General features: G+C 40.6%; 3 protein-coding genes across 3 annotated transcripts in view; all 3 read right to left on the minus strand.

Moving 5' to 3' along the window:
- Window positions 1–17,746, minus strand: part of LOC310993089 (protocadherin gamma-C5-like) — a gene marked incomplete at its 5' end in the record, with an annotated part of 337,145 nt that overhangs the window by 228,753 nt on the left and 90,646 nt on the right. The window lies entirely within an intron of this gene.
- On the minus strand, window positions 9,069–11,456 carry LOC310993103 (protocadherin gamma-A11-like; the record flags this gene model as incomplete). Its single annotated transcript, XM_083981373.1, has 1 exon — window positions 9,069–11,456. One exon carries the CDS (start codon window positions 11,454–11,456, stop codon window positions 9,069–9,071), a length of 2,388 nt encoding a protein of 795 aa, XP_083837499.1.
- LOC310993115 (protocadherin gamma-A11-like) lies at window positions 14,075–16,414 on the minus strand (the record flags this gene model as incomplete). Its single annotated transcript, XM_083981415.1, has 1 exon — window positions 14,075–16,414. Exon 1 carries the CDS (start codon window positions 16,382–16,384, stop codon window positions 14,075–14,077), a length of 2,310 nt encoding a protein of 769 aa, XP_083837541.1. The 5' UTR covers window positions 16,385–16,414.

The following is a 17,746-nucleotide window of genomic DNA, read 5'->3' on the forward strand; positions in this document are numbered from 1 at the left end:
TAAATTAGAACTAGCTATAAAAAATTATCAGAATCCATTAGACTCACCCATTACTGAGCAGGAACTCCTAAAGAAACTGCAGACCCTCAAATCTAAAAAAGCTTGTGGGCCTGATGGCATCCTGAATGAGATGCTAAAACACATGGACAAAAAATTCCAACTGACCATATTAAAACTGTTCAATTTGGTTCTGAGTGTAGGTTTTTTTCCTGAGATCTGGAATCTCGGACTTATAACCCCAATATATAAACATGGAGATAAATTTGACCCTAATAATTACCGAGGCATCTGTGTGAACAGTAATCTGGGGAAGGTTTTCTGTAATATTATGAACACCAGACTTATGAACTTCCTTACCAAACACAATGTCTTGAACAAAAGTCAAATTGGATTTATACCAAAACAACGCACAACCGATCATATTTATACCCTACATACCCTAATTGATAAACATGTAAACCAAAATAAAACCAAAATGTATGCCTGTTTTATTGACTTCCAAAAAGCTTTTGATTCTATTTGGCATGTTGGATTGTTGTATAAAATGCTTGAGAGTGGCATAGGGGGTAAAACATATGATATCATTAAATCAATGTATTCTGGCAATATGTGCAGTGTAAAAATTGGTAACATGAGGACAGAATATTTTACCCAAGGTCGAGGCGTCCGTCAGGGCTGCAACCTCAGCCCTGCACTCTTCAATATCTATATTAAAGAATTGGCAACCACCCTAGAAAAGTCCTCTGTACCTGGTGTAAGTCTCCACAATCAGGAGATAAAATGTCTTCTTTTTGCAGATGACCTGGTTCTGCTGTCCCCGACAGCACAGGGTCTACAGCAGAGCCTGGATCTGTTAGAGCATTACTGTCAGACCTGGGCCCTGACAGTAAACCTCAAAAAGACAAAAGCAATGATATTTCAAAAAAGATACAGATCCCAGGATATTCTACATAAATTCTCAATTGGCACACAACAGGTAGAATACTGCACACACTACACCTATTTAGGAATACAAATAAGTTATACTGGAAATTTGAATGAGGCAGTTCATGAGCTGAGAGAGAAAGCACGCCGGGCTTTCTATGCCATAAAGAAAAATATACAAACCGAAATACCAACACGAATCTGGCTAAAATTAATTGAATGTGTTATTGAACCGATTGCACTCTATGGCAGTGAGGTGTGGGGTCCACTTACAAAACACAACTTTACTCAGTGGGATAAACACCCCATTGAGACCCTGCATGCAGAGCTGTGTAAAATCCTTCTGCATGTCCAGAGGAAGGCGACAAACAATGCATGCAGGGCAGAATTAGGCAAATACCCACTAATAATAAAAATTCAAAAAAGAGCAATTAACTTTTGGACACATCTAAAACTAAGTGACCCCCTCTCTTATCATTTCCAAGCCCTGCAATGCCAAGACATGAGCAGTAGAAACCCCCTTACCCAACTGGTCCTGAGGCTGAGATCACAAACCTGCCCCACTGGCTCAGCCCAGGAACACAACACCTCACCAATCAGACCCAACCAGATTACTAAACAGCTAAAACAAGACTACATCACCTACTGGCAAACACAAACAAAAACACAGAGCAAAATGCAGTGCTATTTGGCCCTAAATCGACAGTACACCACAGCAGATTATTTGAGCATGGTGACTGATCAGCAACTAAAACGAACCCTGACAAAGTACAGACTGAGTGAACACAGCCTTGCTATTGAAACAGGGAGGCACATGAAAACCTGGCTCCCTGCAGAGCAGAGGCTGTGCTGTCACTGCAGCCTTAACCAACCAGAAACAGAACTACACTTCCTCACCAAATGTGAAAAATATATAAATATTAGAGAAACATATTTCCTAAAATTTGAATCTATAACAAAAGGTTTTTTAAAACTATCAGATGAAGAAAAACTTCCCATCCTGCTAGGGGAAGAACCAAAGAATAATAAACTAGCAGCAGTCTATGTCTCTGCCTGTCATAGACTGAGGGACAGGAAGAGACACTCGTCAGCTGACACAAATGTTGTTGTTTGATGTTTTGTTTATTGTACTTACAATGATTATACGTCTTTCTTCAGTAATGACAACACTATACTGTAAATGTTGTTTTCCTTAATTGTCATGATTATTATTATTTTTCTTTAATTCCAAACGCTTGCTTTGGCAATATATACAATGTATGTCATGCCAATAAAGCCAATTGAATTGAATTGAATTGAATTGAGAGAGAGAGAGAGAGAGAGAGAGAGAGAGAGAGAGAGAGAGAGAGAGAGAGAGAGAGAGAGAGGGGGGGGGGGGGAGAGAGAGAGAGAGAGAGAGAGAGAGAGAGAGAGAGAGAGAGAGAGAGAGAGAGAGAGAGAGGGGGAGATATGTTTAGCACCTGAAATGAGACTGCACAGTTTGGTTTAAACCAGTTTTTACTGTACAACAATAAAGATCAGATTGAGCTCAGTATGATGTGCTTTAGAGCTGAGAGAAACATACACTGAGTGGCATGTGCAGAGTATGTCAGAGGCCATAAAGTGCAAATTGGTTACATTGCAAATAATCAGCGGAATAGTTTCACTGAAAAATTGCAGTGGCCCACAAATGAACACCTTGTATATTTGAGTTTCTTTAGGTTTGATAAGAATTTCGTAATTTTTGGGAAAATATTTGTATGATATGGTTAAAAAAAATCCACCATGTCAAAACCTGAAATTCAGAGTGAACTTTATGATGGACCTAAGAAGTCTTCAAAGAAATAAGCCCCAGTAAAGTGTCAATGTCAGTAAAGACAAGAACAGATTAAAGACTTCTGGTCTGACAAATGTTATTGAAAGAACATGAATGTTGTGAGTTGCGAGACAAATACGTTTGCAAAACTAATTTAAATATCCTCTTTCAGAAACATATTTGAATACAAGAGTGAACAATCATAATGTACCCAGACATCTAAAACAAAAAGTGTATCCAATGAGCCTAAAATATCATCTTCACAAGACTAAAAATAACAACAAGGATTCAGATTAAATCAATTTAAGCTCTTTACAACCAAAAGATGGGACAATTAATCTAAAGGGACAACATGCAGACACTAAGCAACAGTTGGGCAGCACAATCCATTTTTACATACAAGGTTAACAAATATATTTCACCAGCTGGAAAATCTATGGGTCTTCAATACAGAACTAATTCAACACGAAATGTGTGGATGGAAGTTGTTTCAAAATTATTATTTTTTTAATTGTGAATAAAAATGCATACCTCTGTACAACCTTCCACTTCTCTAAATGCTTCAGCAAAGTCTGATGCACTTTTCAAGCAGCATGTTGTGATTGTAAGACGTCACTGGTTCTAGAAACGGTTTTTCAGGTAGACGTCATAATAATAGCTGTCGCTGACGACTGCTCAGTAAATAATTTCTATCAACTACTAGTTTATGAACTTTGTCACATTATTTGGAGACAGGGAACCAACACATCCAGCAGTGCCATAATAAGCCAACACAATCACACATAGCAGGGCTTAACAATATTAACTCATTTGACAAACAATTTGTTCCTATGGAAAGCAGGACATCAACTCAATATAAATAAATACTTAATGCAAAGAAACAAACATTTTACAAAAAAAAGCAACCATTCCCTGATCCAACTTAAAAAGGAAAACTTCTGATGGAGTTCCCATGTCCTCTGAGGAAGAGGGATCTTGCATACGTAATATCAAGAAAAACAACCAAAGTTTCAGCACCATGGACAGCACCAGCAGGGCGTGAAAAATCAATTGACAGAGACGCAGGCAACAGATACGTACATCTCAAAGGAATTATGGCAGGATGAAACACTGTCTATTTGTGTGTGTGTGTGTGTGTGGGGGGGGGGGGGGGGGGGGGTTTACACAGTTTCACCAAGAACCATAGTATTGAATATAGTATCTCATGAAAATGTGACACACACTTGTTACGCTATATCCGATTAAAAAAGGACAATGAAGGCAAGTAAAATACTGACTCGTAGGCATTGACTGAACTATATCACACAAAGATAAATTGTTATAGCACGTTTGACACCTCACCGTACCTCAGGAGAAGCATCACAATCGCCAAACGCATCAGCAAAGTCTGATGGACTTTTCCTCAGAGTCTGGTCAGCAGGAAGTGTGTTGTCATTGTAAGACGTCACAAACTTAAAGTCACTGGTTCTAGAACCTGTTGTCAGGTAGGCGTCATAATTGTAAGTGCTGCGTAAAGTTCCTGTGCCGTCAACATCTGCGTAATTAGGAGGGAGATAAGCGCTGGGGATGGCGACTGCTCCGTCAAACAACAGTCTGGGCTTTCTCCTGCGACAAAACCTCACACCCAGGACGATGATGATGAAAGTCAGAAAAAAGGTGGACACTGACACCAGAGCGATGATCAGGTAAGAGGTCAGTTTGGAGTTCTTCTCATCATAAGAAATATCCTTCAGTTCTGGCACCTCAGCCAAGTTATCAGAAATCAGTAAATACATGGAGCAGGTGGCAGACAGAGAGGGCTGTCCGTTATCTTTCACTGCCACAATCAGGTTCTGTTTCATGCTGTCAGACTCAGAAATGTCCCGCTGTGTCCTGATCTCTCCGCTGTGGAGACCAATAGTGAAAAGTCCCGGATCAGTGGATTTGACTATATGATAGGACAGCCAGGCGTTCTGTCCAGAGTCCGCGTCCACTGCTATCACTTTGGACACCAGAGAGCCTCCGTGTGCAGCTTTGGGGACCAGCTCGGTCATGAAGGAGTTGCCCTCCGGGGCGGGGTACAGGATCTGAGGAGAGTTGTCGTTCACATCTGATATGAAAACACTGACGGTCACGTTGCTGCTGAGCGGAGGAGAACCGTTGTCTCTGGCCATCACGTGGACTTTAAAGCTCCTGAACTGTTCATAATCAAACGACCTGACAGCGTGGATCACCCCCGTGTCTCCGTTAACAGACAGATAGGAGGACACCGGGGCACCGTTCACCTCACCAGGTAACAGAGAATAAATCACTGTACCGTTTTGTCTCCAGTCGGGGTCTCGAGCACTAACGGAACATAAAGTGGAGCCAGGTTTGTTATTTTCAGTCACATAAGCGCTGTACGACTGTTCCTCAAACACAGGTGGGTTGTCGTTGATGTCAGCTACAGATAACTCAACAGTTTTAGAGGAGGACAGAGGTGGAGAGCCCCCGTCAGTGGCAGTGATTGTAATGTTGTAATCAGACACTAGTTCACGGTCCAGTTGTCCTGTGGTCACCAGAGAATAATAGTTTTTGATAGAAGGAACCAACTTAAAAGGAACATTTTGCTGAATGGAGCAGCGGACCTGTTTGTTATTGTCTGAGTCTCTGTCCTGCACGTTAACGATGCCCACCTCTGTACCAACTGGAGTATCTTCTGGTGTAGGATTCGTCAGTGATTTCAAATTAACTACAGGGGCGTTATCGTTCACATCAGTGATAGAAATTATGACATTAGCATAAGATGAAAGTCCCAACCCATCTTTGGCTTTAACGCGTATTTCAAATGTTGAAGCAGTTTCATAATCAACGGCACCAATTACTCGTATCTCACCTACTTTACGATCAATGCCAAATATTTTCTTCACATCATCAGTAACATGTCCAAAGTCATATGTCACATCTCCATTGACTCCCTCGTCTGCATCAGTCGCGCTCACTGTGACCACCACAGTGTCTACAGGAGAGTTTTCAGGCAGACTGGCTTTATAAACGGCCTGGCTAAACACTGGGGCGTTATCATTAGCATCCAGCACAGTGACGTGAATAACCACGGTACCTGATCTCTGAGGGGAGCCACCATCCAGAGCTGTGAGGAGCAAATTCATTTCCCCTTGCTTTTCACGATCAAGCTCTTTATCAAGAACGAGCTCTATTGAGTTTCCATCAGCAGACAAAACGAAATTATCGTTCTTCTTAAGGCTGTAGTGTTGAACTGAATTTTGGCCTACATCCGCATCGCGCGCCTCTTCTATCACAAAACGAGCTCCCCTGAATGTCGACTCTTGGATCTCTATATTGATCAGTTCCTCGTTAAACTGTGGCGAGTTATCATTAATATCTTGAACGTGCAGACTAATCCGATGGAGTTCAAGAGGATTCTCCAGCACAAACTCGTGTTTCAAGATGCACGAAGCCTTTTTACCACAAAGCCCCTCTCGGTCAATCCTGTCAGCAACAATCAGTTCCCCGTTGTTCAGGTTTATGTCACAGTAACGTTTGTCAGTCCCGTCGGTGTCAATGCGGGCTCTTCTTTTAGAGAGCACGCCCGTTTCCAGTCCGAGATCCTTAGCGATATTTCCAATAACTGATCCGCGTTTCATCTCCTCTGGAAAAGAATAGCTCATGTCCCCATGCGCGACATGTAAAAAAAGAAAGAGGAAAAATAACCAGCCCGACTGAAACAAAAATATTTTCGAATCCATTATCATCGGTGAGTGATTAACAGGTTGAAGATTGAAGCAAACAAAGACAATTCAACCTCATAACACGAACAGCGACAGCGATTCTAGTGCTGTTGCGGTATAGACACAAGAGCACAAAACTGTGTCCACACCAAGGAGAGAGGGATTGAAATGTCTTAAGCCTGGTATACAGCGCCACCGTGAGTTAGAGTCTAACAAAAATACTGTTAATATAAACAAATGTAACACTTCAGAGTAACTTTCAAAGTGACTTATTTTACTGTTCATTTGTACATGTAATTACGATATATGGTCAAACTTATAACTTTCAAATATGGAAACAATCAGGTAATTTGCAATATCAGCAATCAAGTGTCAGTATGCTTAAAATAAAGGCTGCCATACAATACTAGTGTATGTAAACAAAACTCAAAAACCTTTGACTTTTTTCTCTTCTTTTGTGTTTACTGTGTTTTCATTTACACCAGAAAGACATTAACCAAAACAAACCTAGATCATAAGGAAGCCTGAATAACTGCCAAGGATGAAGTAGACTGGACTCATAAATTAAGACCGACATACTAAAGGTGATGGCATCCATCACACGTATGTAGGTTTTCTTTAATCCTGCTTTTATGACAATCTACTAATTATCACAATGACATCAATTCCCTAAGATCAAATGAAACACCATAAGGAAAATCTAAACCATTTACACTACAAACAAATCTATCAAAAGCAACTATAAATGAGATCGAATTCAAGCCACCTTCAATCAAGTATCAGCCACCATGAAAAAGTGACAAACAACTGAACTTTGTTTTTTTCACATGACATAAGGGCCATTAGACTGTAGGTGTGCTAGTGAGGCACAAAGGCATGAGAAGTGAATAATATTGCTTGTTTTGTTGTTGTTTTTTTTGTTCTTTTTAGTTGTTGTTGTTTTTATGTTCAGGAGAGAGGAATAGAGAGAGGGGGGTATTTAGCACCTGAAAATGAGGTATGGTTTAAGCCAGTTTTTACTGTGCAACAATAATGATCACATTGAGCTGAGTATGTGCTTTAGAACTGAGAGAAACATACACTGTGAGTGGCATGTGCAGAGTATGTCAGAGGCCATAAAGTGCAAATGCTACAATGCACCTATTATTCTAGATAATCAGTGGAATAGTCCGATAAAACATTGCAGCAGGCTACAAACAAACACCTTGTTCATTTCAGTTTCCTTAGGTTTGATAAGAATTTTGAAAAATTGGGGAATTATTTGTATGATATTGTTGAAAAAAAATTCCACCATGTCAAAACCTGAAATTCAGAGTGAACTTTATGATGAACCTAAGAAGTCTTCAAAAAATCAGCCTCAGTCAGTAAAGTTAGGAACAGATTAAAGACTTCAGACAAATGTTATTGAAAGAACAGGAATGTTGTGAGTTGCAAGACAAATACTTTTGCAAAACTAATTCAAATATCCTCTGTCAGAAACATATTTGAATACAAAAGTGAAACTAATAAGCCTAATGCACCCAAATATCTAAAACAAAAGATAATCAAAAAATGTTTCCAATTAGTCTAAAATATCATCTTCACAAGACTAAAATCACAACAATAATTCACATAAGATCAATTTCTTCCATTATGACCAAGAGATGGGGAAATGACTGTAAAGGGATAATGCATACACTAGCAACAGTTATGCAGCACAATCCATTTTTACACACAAAGTTAACAAATATATTTCACCAGCTGGAAAATGTATGGGTCTTAAATACAAAACTTATTCAACACGAAATGTGTGGATGGAAGTTGTTTCAAAATTATTTTTTGAAATTGTGAATAAAAACTATGCCATTTGAATTAATTCCCCTGCACAACCTTCCAATTCTCGAAATGCATGATCAGCAAAGTCAAATGGACTTTTCATCACTGTCTTGGCAGCAGGAAGTGTGTTGTCATTGTAAGATGTCACAGACGTGTAGTCACTGGTTCTAGAATCTGTGGTAGGCGTCATAATGATGATTGCTCAATGAATAATTTATATTAACTACTAGTTTCTGAACTTTGTGTCACACTATTTGGAGAAAGGAAACCATCACATCCAGCGGGTCCTATACCAAACTAACACAATCACACATTAAATTCTAGGGTTCAACAATATTAACTCATTTGAAAAACAATTTGTTCCTATTGAAAGCAGGGCAACAACTGAATATAAATACATACCTAACGCAACGACCCAAACATTTTACAAGAAAGCAACCATTCCCATGTCATCTGAGGAAGAGGGATCTTGTAATACCAACAAAAACAACCAAACTTCAGCACCAAGGACAGCACCAGCAGGGTGTGAAAAACTCAAATGACAGAGAAACAAGCAACAACAACAGATACATCTCTAATGATGACAGAATGGAACACTGTCTATTTTTGACCAGGGTGAGGGGTGGGAGGTTTACGAAGTTTCACCAAGAAGAACCATAGAATCGAATACTATCGTGAAATACTATCATGAAAATGTGTCACACACTTGTTAAGCTGTAAAAAATGCCCGATTAAAAAAGGACAATAAAGGCAAGTAAAATACTGACTCGTAGACATTGACTGAACTAAATCACACAAAGGTAAATTGTTAAAGCACGTGTGACACCTCATCCTACCTCAGGAGAAGCATCACAATCGCCAAACGCATCAGCAAAGTCTGAAGCACTTTTCCTCAGAGTCTGGTCAGCAGGAAGTGTGTTGTCATTGTAAGACGTCACAAACTTAAAGTCACTGGTTCTAGAACCTGTTGTCAGGTAGGCGTCATAATTGTAAGTGCTGCGTAAAGTTCCTGTGCCGTCAACATCTGCGTAATTAGGAGGGAGATAAGCGCTGGGGATGGCGACTGCTCCGTCAAACAACAGTCTGGGCTTTCTCCTGCGACAAAACCTCACACCCAGGACGATGATGATGAAAGTCAGAAAAAAGGTGGACACTGACACCAGAGCGATGATCAGGTAAGAGGTCAGTTTGGAGTTCTTCTCATCATAAGAAATGTCCTTCAGTTCTGGCACCTCAGCCAAGTTATCAGAAATCAGTAAATACATGGAGCAGGTGGCAGACAGAGAGGGCTGTCCGTTATCTTTCACTGCCACAATCAGGTTCTGTTTCATGCTGTCAGACTCAGAAATGTCCCGCTGTGTCCTGATCTCTCCGCTGTGGAGACCAATAGTGAAAAGTCCCGGATCAGTGGATTTGACTATATGATAGGACAGCCAGGCGTTCTGTCCAGAGTCCGCGTCCACTGCTATCACTTTGGACACCAGAGAGCCTCCGTGTGCAGCTTTGGGGACCAGCTCGGTCATGAAGGAGTTGCCCTCCGGGGCGGGGTACAGGATCTGAGGAGAGTTGTCGTTCACATCTGATATGAAAACACTGACGGTCACGTTGCTGCTGAGCGGAGGAGAACCGTTGTCTCTGGCCATCACGTGAACTTTAAAGCTCCTGAACTGTTCATAATCAAACGACCTGACAGCGTGGATCACCCCCGTGTCTCCGTTAACAGACAGATAGGAGGACACCGGGGCACCGTTCACCTCACCAGGTAACAGAGAATAAATCACTGTACCGTTTTGTCTCCAGTCGGGGTCTCGAGCACTAACGGAACATAAAGTGGAGCCAGGCTTGTTATTTTCAGTCACATATGCGCTGTACGACTGTTCCTCAAACACAGGTGGGTTGTCGTTGATGTCAGCTACAGATAACTGAACAGTTTTAGAGGAGGACAGAGGTGGAGAGCCCTCGTCAGTGGCAGTGATTGTAATGTTGTAATCAGACACTAGTTCACGGTCCAGTTGTCCTGTGGTCACCAGAGAATAATAGTTTTTAATAGAAGGAACCAACTTAAAAGGAACATTTTGCTGAATGGAGCAGCGGACCTGTCTGTTTCTCTCTGAGTCTCTGTCCTGCACGGTAATGATGCCCACCTCTGTACCAACTGGAGTATCTTCTGGTGTATGATTTGTCAATGATGTCAAACTGACTACAGGGGCGTTATCGTTCACATCAGTGATAGAAATTATGATATTAGCATAAGATGAAAGTCCTAACCCATCTTTGGCTTTAACGCGTATTTCAAATGTTGTAGCAGTTTCATAATCAACGGCACCAATTACTCGTATCTCACCTAATTTACGATCAATACTAAATATTTTCTTCACCTCATCAGTTACATGTGTAAAGTCATATGACACATCTCCATTGACTCCCTCGTCTGCATCAGTCGCGCTCACTGTGACCACCACAGTGTCTACAGGAGAGTTTTCAGGCAGACTGGCTTTATAAACGGCCTGGCTAAACACTGGGGCGTTATCATTAGCATCCAGCACAGTGACGTGTATAACCACGGTACCTGATCTCTGAGGGGAGCCACCATCTAGAGCAGTGAGGAGCAAATTCATTTCTCCTTGCTTTTCACGATCAAGCTCTTTATCAAGAACGAGCTCTATTGAGTTTCCATCAGCAGACAAAACGAAATTATCGTTCTTCTTAAGGCTGTAGTGTTGAACTGAATTTTGGCCTACATCCGCATCGCGTGCGCCATCTATCACAAAACGAGCTCCCCTGTCTGCCGACTCGCGAATCTCTATATTGATCAGTTCTTCATTAAACTGTGGAGAGTTATCATTAATATCTTGAACGTGCAGACTAATCCGATGGAGTTCAAGAGGATTCTCCAGGACAAACTCGTGTTTCAAGATGCACGAAGCCTTTTTGCCACAAAGCCCCTCTCGGTCAATCCTGTCAGCAACAATCAGTTCCCCGTTGTTCAGGTTTATGTCACAGTAACGTTTGTCAGTCCCGTCGGTGTCAATGCGGGCTCTTCTTTTAGAGAGCACGCCAGTTTCCAGTCCGAGATCCTTAGCGATATTTCCAATAACTGATCCGCGTTTCATCTCCTCTGGAAAAGAATAGCTCATGTCTCCATGCGCGACATGTAAAAACAGAAAGAGGAAAAATAACCAGCGCGGTTGAAACAAAAATATTTTCGAATCCATTGTCATCTATGAGTAATTAACAGGTTGAAGACTGAAGCAAACAAAGACAATTCAACCTCATAACACGAACAGCGACTGCGATTCCAGTGCTGTTGCGGTAAGACACAAGAGCACAAAACTGTGTCCACACCAAGGAGAGAGGGATTGAGATGTCTTAAGCCTGGTATACAGCGCCACCGTGAGTTAGAGTCTAACAAAATACTGATCATATAAACAAATGTAACACTTCAGAGTAAACTTCAAAGTTTATTATTTTACTGTTCATTTGTACATGTAATTACGATATATGATCAAACTTATAACTATCAAATGTGGAAACAATCAGGAAATTTGCAATATCAGCAATCAAGTGTCAGTATGCTTAAAATAAAGGCTGCCATACAATACTAGTGTATGTAAACAAAACTCAAAAACCTTTGACTTTTTTCTCTACTTTTGTGTTTACTGTGTTTTCATTTACACCAGAAAGACATTAACCAAAACAAACCTAGATCATAAGGAAGCCTGAATAACTGCCAAGGATGAAGTAGACTGGACTCATAAATTAAGACCGACATGCTAAAGGTGATGGCATCCATCACACGTATGTAGGTTTTCTTTAATCCTGCTTTTATGACAATCTACTAATTATCACAATGATATCAATTCCCTAAGATCAAATGAAACACCATAAGGAAAATCTAAACCATTTACACTACAAACAAATCTATCAAAAGCAACTATAAATGAGATCGAATTCAAGCCACCTTCAATCAAGTATCAGCCACCATGAAAAAGTGACAAACAACTGAACTTTGTTTTTTTCACATGACATAAGGGCCATTAGACTGTAGGTGTGCTAGTGAGGCACAAAGGCATGAGAAGTGAATAATATTGCTTGTTTTGTTGTTGTTTTTTTTGCTCTTTTTAGTTGTTGTTTTTATGTTCAGGAGAGAGGAATAGAGAGAGGGGGGTATTTAGCACCTGAAAATGAGGTATGGTTTAAGCCAGTTTTTACTGTGCAACAATAATGATCACATTGAGCTGAGTATGTGCTTTAGAACTGAGAGAAACATACACTGTGAGTGGCATGTGCAGAGTATGTCAGAGGCCATAAAGTGCAAATGCTAAAATGCACCTATTATTCTAGATAATCAGTGGAATAGTCCGATAAAACATTGCAGCAGGCTACAAACAAACACCTTGTTCATTTCAGTTTCCTTAGGTTTGATAAGAATTTTGAAAAATTGAGGAATTATTTGTATGATATTGTTGAAAAAAAATTCCACCATGTCAAAACCTGAAATTCAGAGTGAACTTTATGATGAACCTAAGAAGTCTTCAAAAAATCAGCCTCAGTCAGTAAAGTTAGGAACAGATTAAAGACTTCAGACAAATGTTATTGAAAGAACAGGAATGTTGTGAGTTGCAAGACAAATACGTTTGCAAAACTAATTCAAATATCCTCTGTCAGAAACATATTTGAATACAAAAGTGAAACTAATAAGCCTAATGCACCCAAATATCTAAAACAAAAGATAATCAAAAAATGTTTCCAATTAGTCTAAAATATCATCTTCACAAGACTAAAATCACAACAATAATTCACATAAGATCAATTTCTTCCATTATGACCAAGAGATGGGGAAATGACTGTAAAGGGATAATGCAGACACTAGCAACAGTTATGCAGCACAATCCATTTTTACACACAAAGTTAACAAATATATTTCACCAGCTGGAAAATGTATGGGTCTTAAATACAAAACTTATTCAACACGAAATGTGTGGATGGAAGTTGTTTCAAAATTATTTTTTGAAATTGTGAATAAAAACTATGCCATTTGAATTAATTCCCCTGCACAACCTTCCAATTCTCGAAATGCATGATCAGCAAAGTCAAATGGACTTTTCATCACTGTCTTGGCAGCAGGAAGTGTGTTGTCATTGTAAGATGTCACAGACGTGTAGTCACTGGTTCTAGAATCTGTGGTAGGCGTCATAATGATGATTGCTCAATGAATAATTTATATTAACTACTAGTTTCTGAACTTTGTGTCACACTATTTGGAGAAAGGAAACCATCACATCCAGCGGGTCCTATACCAAACTAACACAATCACACATTAAATTCTAGGGTTCAACAATATTAACTCATTTGAAAAACAATTTGGTCCTATTGAAAGCAGGGCAACAACTGAATATAAATACATACCTAAAGCAAAGACCCAAACATTTTACAAGAAAGCAACCATTCCCACGTCATCTGAGGAAGAGGGATCTTGTAATACCAACAAAAACAACCAAACTTCAGCACCAAGGACAGCACCAGCAGGGTGTGAAAAACTCAAATGACAGAGAAACAAGCAACAACAACAGATACATCTCTAATGATGACAGAATGGAACACTGTCTATTTTTGACCAGGGTGAGGGGTGGGAGGTTTACGCAGTTTCACCAAGAAGAACCATAGAATCGAATACTATCGTGAAATACTATCATGAAAATGTGTCACACACTTGTTAAGCTGTAAAAATGCCCGATTAAAAAAGGACAATAAAGGCAAGTAAAATACTGACTCGTAGGCATTGACTGAACTAAATCACACAAAGATAAATTGTTAAAGCACGTTTGACACCTCATCCTACCTCAGGAGAAGCATCACAATCGCCAAACGCATCAGCAAAGTCTGAAGCACTTTTCTTCAGAGTCTGGTCAGCAGGAAGTGTGTTGTCATTGTAAGACGTCACAAACTTAAAGTCACTGGTTCTAGAACCTGTTGTCAGGTAGGCGTCATAATTGTAAGTGCTGCGTAAAGTTCCTGTGCCGTCAACATCTGCGTAATTAGGAGGGAGATAAGCGCTGGGGATGGCGACTGCTCCGTCAAACAACAGTCTGGGCTTTCTCCTGCGACAAAACCTCACACCCAGGACGATGATGATGAAAGTCAGAAAAAAGGTGGACACTGACACCAGAGCGATGATCAGGTAAGAGGTCAGTTTGGAGTTCTTCTCATCATAAGAAATATCCTTCAGTTCTGGCACCTCAGCCAAGTTATCAGAAATCAGTAAATACATGGAGCAGGTGGCAGACAGAGAGGGCTGTCCGTTATCTTTCACTGCCACAATCAGGTTCTGTTTCATGCTGTCAGACTCAGAAATGTCCCGCTGTGTCCTGATCTCTCCGCTGTGGAGACCAATAGTGAAAAGTCCCGGATCAGTGGATTTGACTATATGATAGGACAGCCAGGCGTTCTGTCCAGAGTCCGCGTCCACTGCTATCACTTTGGACACCAGAGAGCCTCCGTGTGCAGCTTTGGGGACCAGCTCGGTCATGAAGGAGTTGCCCTCCGGGGCGGGGTACAGGATCTGAGGAGAGTTGTCGTTCACATCTGATATGAAAACACTGACGGTCACGTTGCTGCTGAGCGGAGGAGAACCGTTGTCTCTGGCCACCACGTGGACTTTAAAGCTCCTGAACTGTTCATAATCAAACGACCTGACAGCGTGGATCACCCCCGTGTCTCCGTTAACAGACAGATAGGAGGACACCGGGGCACCGTTCACCTCACCAGGTAACAGAGAATAAATCACTGTACCGTTTTGTCTCCAGTCGGGGTCTCGAGCACTAACGGAACATAAAGTGGAGCCAGGTTTGTTATTTTCAGTCACATATGCGCTGTACGACTGTTCCTCAAACACAGGTGGGTTGTCGTTGATGTCAGCTACAGATAACTGAACAGTTTTAGAGGAGGACAGAGGTGGAGAGCCCTCGTCAGTGGCAGTGATTGTAATGTTGTAATCAGACACTAGTTCACGGTCCAGTTGTCCTGTGGTCACCAGAGAATAATAGTTTTTAATAGAAGGAACTAACTTAAAAGGAACATTTTGCTGAATGGAGCAGCGGACCTGTCTGTTTCTCTCTGAGTCTCTGTCCTGCACATTAATGATGCCCACCTCTGTACCAACTGGAGTATCTTCTGGTATGGGATTATTTAGTGATTTCAAATTAACTACAGGGGCGTTATCGTTCACATCAGTGATAGAAATTATGACATCAGCATAAGATGAAAGTCCTAACCCATCTTTGGCTTTAACGCGTATTTCAAATGTTGTAGCAGTTTCATAATCAACGGCACCAATTACTCGTATCTCACCTACTTTACGATCAATGCCAAATATTTTCTTCACATCTTCAGTAACATGTCCAAAGTCATATGTCACATCTCCATTGACTCCCTCGTCTGCATCAGTCGCGCTCACTGTGACCACCACAGTGTCTACAGGAGAGTTTTCAGGCAGACTGGCTTTATAAACGGCCTGGCTAAACACTGGGGCGTTATCATTAGCATCCAGCACAGTGACGTGTATAACCACGGTACCTGATCTCTGAGGAGAGCCACCATCTAGAGCAGTGAGGAGCAAATTCATTTCTCCTTGCTTTTCACGATCAAGCTCTTTATCAAGAACGAGCTCTATTGAGTTTCCATCAGCAGACAAAACGAAATGATCGTTCTTCTTGAGGCTGTAGTGTTGAACTGAATTTTGGCCTACATCCGCATCGCGCGCTTCCTCTATCACAAAACGAGCTCCCCTGTCTGCCGACTCTCGAATCTCTATGTTGATAATTTCTTCGTTAAACTGTGGAGAGTTATCATTAATATCTTGAACATGCAGACTAATCCGATGGAGTTCAAGAGGATTCTCCAGCACAAGCTCGTCTTTCAAGATGCATGAAGCCTTTTTGCCACAAAGCCCCTCTCGGTCAATCCTGTCAGCAACAATCAGTTCCCCGTTGTTCAGGTTTATGTCACAGTAACGTTTGTCAGTCCCGTCGGTGTCAATGCGGGCTCTTCTTTTAGAGAGCACGCCCGTTTCCAGTCCGAGATCCTTAGCGATATTCCCAATAACTGATCCGCGTTTCATCTCCTCTGGAAAAGAATAGCTCATGTCCCCATGCGCGACATGAAAAAACAGAAAGAGGAAAATGAACCAGCCCGACTGAAACAAAAATATTTTCGAATCCATTATCATCGATGAGTGATTAACAGGTTGAAGATTGAAGCAAACAAAGACAATTCAACCTCAAAACACGAACAGCGACTGCGATTCTAGTGCTGTTGCGGTGAGACACAAGAGCACAAAACTGTGTCCACACCAAGGAGAGAGGGATTGAAATGTCTTAAGCCTGGTATACAGCGCCACCGTGAGTTAGAGTATAACAAAATACTGATCATATAAACAAATGTAACGCTTCAGAGTAACCTTCAAAGTGACTTATATTACTGTTCATTTGTACATATAATTACGATGTATGATCAGACTTATGCATAACTTTCAAATGTGGAAACAATCAGGAAATTAGCAATATCAGCAATCAAGTGTCAGTATGCTTAAAATAAAGGCTGTCATACAATACTAGTGTATGTAAACAAAACTCAAAAACCTTTGACTTTTTTCTCTTCTTTTGTGTTTACTGTGTTTTCACTTACATCAGTCACACCAGAAAGACATTAACCAAAACAAACCTAGATCATAAGGAAGCCTGAATAACTGCCAAGGATGAAGTAGACTGGACTCATAAATTAAGACCGACATGCTAAAGGTGATGGCATCCATCACCCTATGTAGGTTTTCTTTAATCCTGCTTTTATAACAATCTACTCATTATCACAATGATGACATTTCCCTGAGATCAAATGAAACACCATAAGGAAAATCTAAATCCACTACAAACACACCTATCAAAAGCAACTATAAATTAGATCTAATTCAAGCCACCTTCAATCAAGTATCAGTCACCATGAAAAAGTGACAAACTGAACTTTTTAAAATTTCTCTTGACATAAGGGCCATTAGACTGTAGGTGTGCTAGTGAGGCACAAAAGGCATGAGAATTGAATAATATTGCTTGTTTTGTTTTTTGTTGTTGTTGTTGTTTTTATGTTCAGGAGAGAGGAATAGAGAGAGGGGGCTGGGGGGTATTTAGCACCTGAAAATGAGATTACAAAGTATGCCAGTTTTTACTGTGCAACAATAATGATCACGTTGAGCTGAGTATGTGCTTTAGAACTGAGAGAAACATACACTGTGAGTGGCATGTGCAGAGTATGTCAGAGGCCATGAAGTGCAAATTTGTTACAATGCACCTATTATTCTAGATAATCAGTGGAATAGTCCGATAAAACACTGCAGCAGGCTACAAACAAACACCTTGTTCATTTCAGTTTCCTTAGGTTTGATAAGAATTTTGAAAAATTTGAGAATTATTTGTATGATATTGTTGAAAAAAGATTCCACCATGTCAAAACC

Source organism: Trachurus trachurus (genome assembly GCF_905171665.1).
Source record: "Trachurus trachurus genome assembly, chromosome: 10".
Classification (NCBI taxonomy): Eukaryota; Metazoa; Chordata; class Actinopteri; order Carangiformes; family Carangidae; genus Trachurus; species Trachurus trachurus.